Consider the following 6,746-nt stretch of genomic DNA (forward strand, 5'->3'; position numbering starts at 1 on the left):
TATATTTTAATTGATTGGTTTTGGTTCTTGTGCGTTAACAGTAGTCTTTCTTTAGATTAGGCGATTTGGGCGATAGAAGCAAAGCAAAGATCAAAGCAAGAGGGAAGTTATGTCGGGAGGAATAGCACGTGGTCGACTCACAGAGGAACGAAAAGCGTGGCGTAAGAACCATCCTCATGTATGTTTTCTCCCCTCTGTATGCTTTTCTTCTTCTTCCTGTTCCTCCTTTTTTCTTATTTCAAATCGAATCTGCTTACTGTAGGCTTTTGTTGCCAAGCCGGAGACTTGTTCAGATGGAACAAATAACCTAATGATCTGGCAGTGCATCATCCCTGGCAAATCTGGGGTCAGTCTCTTGCTTTGAGTAATGAGTAATCTCAACTCAATCTTGTTTGCAACTACTATAGCTTATACTTTTAAATGGTTTGGATTTTGAGGGATCTCCTAGAATTATTACTGACAAGGATGTCGATGGGATTGTGAGATAGTATGTTGTTCTGATTACTTAACCCGTGAAAGCATTGGGGTTGTTGTTGTTTATGTTTTGTCATGGTGTTTTCAATGTTTGTTTATCCAGTGTTGCGGGCATGTTCTGTTTTGAATCATTAAGATTAGTAGTAGATCATGCATATGCTTTGTATTTGGAGAACAATACATTCTAGCATTCTCTTAAGTTGCCATGCTGTATTGCTCTTGTTTTTTTTATTGATGCAAACTGCCTTTATTAGGTGGTTCTCTCTTATGTATGTTGTCTTGAACTTTTGTGGTATTAAAGTTAAATTGATATGGCGAGTTTCTTTGTTGTGCAGACTGATTGGGAAGGTGGGTTTTATCCACTGACACTCAATTTCTCGGAGGACTACCCAAGCAAACCTCCAAAGTGCAAGTTTCCTCAAGGCTTCTTTCATCCTAATGTCTATCCTTCTGGAACTGTTTGCCTCTCTATTCTCAATGAAGATTATGTAACCTCTCTTCACCCACTCTTTTCTTCTTTTAAGATCTAATGTTTAAAAAGGCTTTACATTTTATTATTTAACCCCTCAGGGATGGAGACCAGCCATCACTGTGAAGCAAATCTTGGTTGGTATTCAGGACTTGCTCGATGAACCAAACCCAAATGACCCTGCACAGACTGAAGGATACCAGCTCTTTGTCCAGGTTTTTTTCTGGCTTTTTACATAGTAAATTATAACACTTAGATCATACATAGTACTATCAAGTAGTAAGTAGCAGATTCAGTAATTTCTTTTTAAGAATCTTCATGGCACCTAGTTATCATGGATCACTTGTTCGTGGTTTTGAGTTCTGAGGATTGGGATTGTGAGTAGCGGAAGTAACCTAAGCACGTTTTGTTTTTGTGGGGGTTGCAGGATAAGAATGAATACAAGAGAAGGGTGAAACAACAGGCTAAACAGTACCCACCAACTATTTGATATCTTGCCTTGTCTCAAGTCCAAGTCTTGGATAAATTTGTTTCTCTGAATGATTCTCTCTCTCTCTCTCTCTCTCTACTTTCCAAGAGCTATTGAGAGAACATTTTCAGTAATAAGAACATTACATTTTCATGAAGACAGATCAATGGTTGTTGCTTACGCAGTCTACCAATAGTCATGATTAGTTTCACATTTTCTGTAATAAGAAAATTACAGTTTTGTATATACTGATCGATGATGGTTATTGCTTACGCAGTCTAGCAATAGTCATGATTAGTTTCATTGATGTAAAACTTACAACACAACCTTTGAACATTATTCCTAAACAAAAATCTACTGGAAACATGTCGTCAAAGAGTATTTGCAGGCTTTAAGAGAGGCTATAGTGATTACAAATACTATATAGATTCGAACGAGTACGATTGGAAGAAGTCACGAATCTATTACTATTAGATAAATAGATTCAAGCTAATTCACAAATAATGCTCCAGATTCTAAATTGTCTCACAAATCAAATTCAAACATAATCGATTATTGAGACTAATCAAAGTACCAACACAAGTAAAAATGTAATAACTTTCATCAATCCAGATAAGAAATCCAGAAACAAAACATGTTCAACATCGAATCCATTACAAGAACCTTTATGAAATTACCATACCAAAACTAAAACCAGTTCTTAAAAGATAGAGAAAAGAGACAGTGATCAAGCCTCGGCACCCTCCTTCTGGTAAACATAAGTAAGCCCACACTTACCACAGTAATGACGATCAAAATGACTCGCCATGAAAGTCCCCGCACCGCAAGTCGCGTTAGGGCACTCCTTCCTCAGCCTCTGCACCTTGCCGGAACCATCGACCTTGTAGAACTGGAGCACCGCGAGCTTCACCTTCTTGTGCTTGTGCTTGATCTTCTTCGGCTTCGTGTACGTCTTCTTCTTCCTCTTCTTCGCTCCTCCTCTCAGACGGAGGACGAGGTGAAGCGTCGACTCCTTCTGGATGTTGTAGTCGGCGAGCGTGCGTCCGTCTTCGAGCTGTTTGCCGGCGAAAATGAGACGCTGCTGGTCCGGAGGGATGCCTTCCTTGTCTTGGATCTTGGCCTTGACGTTGTCGATGGTGTCGGAGGACTCTACCTCGAGGGTTATCGTCTTCCCCGTTAGGGTTTTCACGAAGATCTGCATCTTTGCAGCGGTGGGGAACAAAACAGCTGAAACAGAAGAGAGAACAAAAAAAACGAGAAAGTGGAGTTGTTTTGTAGGAGAGGGGACTCTTAGGGTTTTTGGACTGTTTTATTACGTAACTAGCCTTACAGAAATAAAACTAACTGGGTTTTATTTTGGGCTTTTCACTGAATCCCTTTAGGCCCATGACATTGTAAATTAAGTTTAAAATAAATAAAAATGGAAATGCAGGGAATCGAACCCTGTGCCTCTCGCATGCAAAGCGAGCGCTCTACCATATGAGCTACATCCCCAATTGATAGTCTTCAGTTTAATATAGTTATTTAAACTAATACAGTTTTCACAACAGAATTCTCATGAAGAAGAACATGTCATATCGAGAGATAATGCATCTGATAATATGATTAAGGGAAATCAAAAGTAGTTGGAACGGATGCTCATTCAACTGGAACCAAGAAGCAACATAAGAAATTGTGGTAGATCAATGGCTTCATTGGTAGATATTCACTCTTCTTACCATGAGCCTACACCAGAATCAAATTATGACAGCGACAATAGTAGCCTGAATCAAACCGAGGGCGTTTGGTGCGAAGGAGTTGCACAACCTTTCTCCTAAAGTATTTAATCTCCCTAGTTACTCGAGGAGCGATAAGAAGACTGATAGGAGGTTTTGTGGAGTTTATTTCAATGATTGTGGCTTATCTTCTTAATGTTTTCTTCATATTATTTTGACATGTTTGCTACTTCAATTTTGTTTTACTTGGAGATTTTTTTTGGAACATAACCTTTGACTAAAAATTCAAAGAGATGATGATATCAAGAGAGAACAAGGAAGCTTGCCACACAAGAAAAAACAATGAAGAAGTAACCAATGGGGCCGCGTAGAAGAAGAAAGTCAAAGTGGGAAAAGATGTCAATTTTGGATGCAAATCAAAGATGAGTTGAGTTGTGACTTAACCACATCAGATAATGTCAAGATGCAGTTAACCATTTGGTTAGACAAAGCCAACAACAAGCAGAGTTGTGTTAAAGTCTAACTAAGTGTACTTGTTAGGAGTTATTGAAATAGTAGCTGTCTAAAATAAGCATTGCTTGCAAGAATAGTCTAGTGTCTTAGGGACAGACTAGAAGTAATGTGTGTAGTAAGTAGAGCAGTTTAATATACAATGTATGTGAATGTTGTAATGAGAAAAGAGTTGGATAAAGTTACAATGTAAAAATTAAATTGTTCTATCTTCTCTCTACTAGAAAACAACCGTGAGAGAGTAAATAGAGAGTAAGCTTATGTACAGTGAAACACAAGTGAAAAACAGAGAAATGTGTATGTTTGTGTTAAGTTGTAACACAAGTGTATAAACAGAGATAAAGAAGGAACAAAAACAGTGTGTACAAGTCAGAACAAAAGAACGTGAGAAAAATGTCCATGAGTGAGTGAGGCCAAGCCAAGAAGTTTCTATGATGGAGTTGCAGAACCGAACCGGAGAGTGCTGAACCGGACCGGAATACATAATCGCAAGTAGGTGACGTGAAGATGAAGTTTAGTTTATTTCTATTTTATTGTTATTTGTTTTAAGTCTTTGTTCTAGTTGTTAATAAGGGAGACTAAGTCATCCTATAGTTTAGGAACCTTAACTCCCACTTTTCCCACTTCCAGAATTGTAGGAATCAATGATTACAACCTCTGTTTCGTTTCTTTATAAATCAATGAAAAAGCCCAAAAAGAGGCAATATCAATTGCCCAAAAAAGTATTGTGTTCTTATTTTCTTTTAATTTGTTTAATATCATTGTTCTCAAGTTTTGACCACAAGTTATTGCTATCATTCAACAGATCAACAAAGAAACCGAAATAGTACTAATAAAAAGAACAACATTTAAATTTTGATTAAACAAGGTTTTGCAAATGTTAGGCTACAAACACGGTACGTCATGCCCATTTTAACCAAACATTCTAATTCGAATATACAAGTAACAACAGTTAATACTTGTACATGAGTCTTCGATAGGCTTGACAGTTTATTCAACCATCGTGATGGCGAATCCATAAACGCTTCGAAGATGCAACTCCCTCATCACCTAGTGTCCTCATCATCACACGCACCGATGCCTTTTCACTCTCCGAAGTCCCCACCGGCAAATAAAGATCAACCCTCTCCAAAACACAACCCGTCCGTATCAAATACTTCAACATAACCAACTCGTACGTGCCTCCAGTAAAATTCCTGACCTCAACCACCTTAAGCGTCTTCTTCAAACACTTGTGACTAATTGGATACGTCCAATAAGACTTCGGATTGAATCCAGGACTGGTCCTTGCCACAGACACAGGAGGAACCATTTGGAAAGTGAGAGTCTCCAACTCATGACAGCTATTGATCATGAGTCTGATCCCAACGAACTCATCCGGTACAAGATTGGTCTTGATCACCAAATGTCTCGTCTCCATAGGTGCTTTCAACCGAACCGAATCGTCACTGTCTTTAATTGCCTTAACGAGAAAAGGACATACCGTTAACTTCCTAGCCGACAAAAGATCGTAAAGTAGATCGCATAAAAGTTGTCCTATCTCGTCATCTGTCTCTGCTCCGTAGTCCAAGTATGCTTCTTCCATTCTCCTGTTCACTGTCAAGAACTGAAAGTAATGGAACGTTCCAGTGTACTTGAAGACCTGAATGTTCGGCAACTCGAGCATAGTGTACTCCGTGGCGAAATCGCAATTCTCGAAAACCAGTTCCCTTAACCGGTTGTTATCTCCGGTTATTGATTCCAAACCGACGTTCCAGCAGTTTTGAATGGTTAGACTCTCGAGAAGAGGTGACTTCGATAGCAAAGTCATGATCTTACCGAGTTCGATCCAACCAAAACAGAGACTTTTGAACGGACATCGGTTCTCGAACCTTGATGGGTTGAAACCGCACGCGAACAGCTTCAACGCCTCGACGTTTGCTTGGGTGTAGACGCATTCCGGCAACTGGAACATAACTGCTGGTCTCGCTTGGTTACTTGCACTGCACGTAAGGTCGGAGAAATCAAGACTTAGGTTCTTGACTTTTTTGGACACAGCGAATTCGATCAAGTGCTTGATCTCTGTTTCGAACCCCGCCGGTTTGGAGAGACAAAGTTCGAAACTTTCGATGACGTCACCGGGAAATCTCGAAACCCAGTTAACCACAAAGCCAACGAACGAAACCCTAGCTTCCCTTAAGGATTCTTCACTGCTCGAAACGGAGCGTTTCACGAAGTCAGACTCTTTGAAAGAGACATTGGTCGTTCCGTGATGGAGATGCTTCCACGGCTTAGCGAGGACACTTGTCTTCACGGCTTCCTTGAAAGGCAAGTTAGAGATAATCAGAACCAAGAGGTGTTCCGGGAGATTAGATAACCTGTTTTGGTTTCTTCTTGAATCCATTTCTTTTGATTTTTTCTTTTGGAGAGAAAAATAAAAAGTTTCAGAGAGACGATTAGTGAGACAATAAAAAGGATTTTTATTTTTTCTTTATATGAGTCACTGAAAGGTTGCGACTTATTGGCGGTTTTGTGTTGGTTGTAACTATTGAAACCCCTCGTCTTCTTTGTTCATTGTTAGCGCCGATTCGAATTGTTTAAATAAATAAGAGTTAGTTTGTTAAAAAGCAAAAGAAAAGTGGGATATTATTTCTCTACTAAAAACAGTAAAACTTAAAATCGTACGTGATGTGGCAAATAGTAAATTGACAATAGTGATCTTCCTACGTAGGAGTAATAGCTGGCATGATCTATTTAGATATGATAAAATCTTAAAAAGATTTTGAGTTAGATTTTTGCTAAAATTGCATACGTACAGTGACTGTTGGCAGATTAAACCTCATCCACTCGTTCACTGACTTGAACGCGCCTTGAGAAACCAAATCAAGGGCTTCTGATGATAAACGCGGTTCCGCCCCGAACCGCAATTAACAGTAACAAAAATATCTACATATATCATATATCTATATGTTTTTATAACGGTTAAAACCGCACCGCAGTTAAACTGCTTATTTCGCACCGCTCAATTCGCAATCACCATTCGGAGTCAAAAAAAAAGTTTTGCATCCTTTTACATACGAAAACTGGTGTAAAATAATAGGAGAATTTTGTCAAATAACCAAATTTTAAT

At 39.0% G+C, this 6,746-nt stretch overlaps 3 protein-coding genes and 1 non-coding gene across 4 annotated transcripts; 1 reads left to right on the forward strand and 3 right to left on the reverse strand.

The window, feature by feature from the left end:
- Window positions 1–20: 20 nt before the first annotated feature.
- Window positions 21–1,684, forward strand: LOC108849725 (SUMO-conjugating enzyme SCE1). The gene is made up of 5 exons (XM_018623325.2): window positions 21–178; window positions 263–346; window positions 810–962; window positions 1,045–1,158; window positions 1,371–1,684. The coding sequence occupies exons 1-5, from the start codon at window positions 110–112 to the stop codon at window positions 1,431–1,433; spliced, it is 483 nt and encodes a 160-aa protein (XP_018478827.1). The 5' UTR covers window positions 21–109; the 3' UTR covers window positions 1,434–1,684.
- Window positions 1,685–1,995: 311 nt separating this feature from the next.
- LOC108849040 (ubiquitin-40S ribosomal protein S27a-3) lies at window positions 1,996–2,690 on the reverse strand. The gene has a single exon (XM_018622538.2). The coding sequence runs from the start codon at window positions 2,611–2,613 to the stop codon at window positions 2,140–2,142; it is 474 nt and encodes a 157-aa protein (XP_018478040.1). The 5' UTR covers window positions 2,614–2,690; the 3' UTR covers window positions 1,996–2,139.
- Window positions 2,691–2,833: 143 nt separating this feature from the next.
- Window positions 2,834–2,906, reverse strand: TRNAA-UGC (transfer RNA alanine (anticodon UGC)). Its single transcript has one exon. It is a non-coding gene; the product is annotated as a tRNA-Ala (tRNA).
- Window positions 2,907–4,565: 1,659 nt separating this feature from the next.
- On the reverse strand, window positions 4,566–6,074 carry LOC130511791 (F-box protein At3g62230-like). Its single transcript, XM_057009446.1, has one exon. It carries the CDS (start codon window positions 6,018–6,020, stop codon window positions 4,632–4,634), a length of 1,389 nt encoding a protein of 462 aa, XP_056865426.1. The 5' UTR covers window positions 6,021–6,074; the 3' UTR covers window positions 4,566–4,631.
- Window positions 6,075–6,746: the final 672 nt, after the last annotated feature.

The sequence above is a fragment of the Raphanus sativus genome, chromosome 4 (assembly GCF_000801105.2).
Source record: "Raphanus sativus cultivar WK10039 chromosome 4, ASM80110v3, whole genome shotgun sequence".
Classification (NCBI taxonomy): Eukaryota; Viridiplantae; Streptophyta; class Magnoliopsida; order Brassicales; family Brassicaceae; genus Raphanus; species Raphanus sativus.

Bases quoted from the DNA above. Each gene is read 5' to 3' on its own strand.
- LOC108849725 (XM_018623325.2), top strand. From the start codon at position 110: ATGTCGGGAGGAATAGCACGTGGTCGACTCACAGAGGAACGAAAAGCG. The intron at 179-262 runs GTATGTTTTCTC...TGCTTACTGTAG, and splicing joins GGCGTAAGAACCATCCTCAT to GCTTTTGTTGCCAAGCCGGA. The intron at 1,159-1,370 runs GTTTTTTTCTGG...TGGGGGTTGCAG, and splicing joins GATACCAGCTCTTTGTCCAG to GATAAGAATGAATACAAGAG.
- LOC130511791 (XM_057009446.1), bottom strand. From the start codon at position 6,020: ATGGATTCAAGAAGAAACCAAAACAGGTTATCTAATCTCCCGGAACAC.
- LOC108849040 (XM_018622538.2), bottom strand. From the start codon at position 2,613: ATGCAGATCTTCGTGAAAACCCTAACGGGGAAGACGATAACCCTCGAG.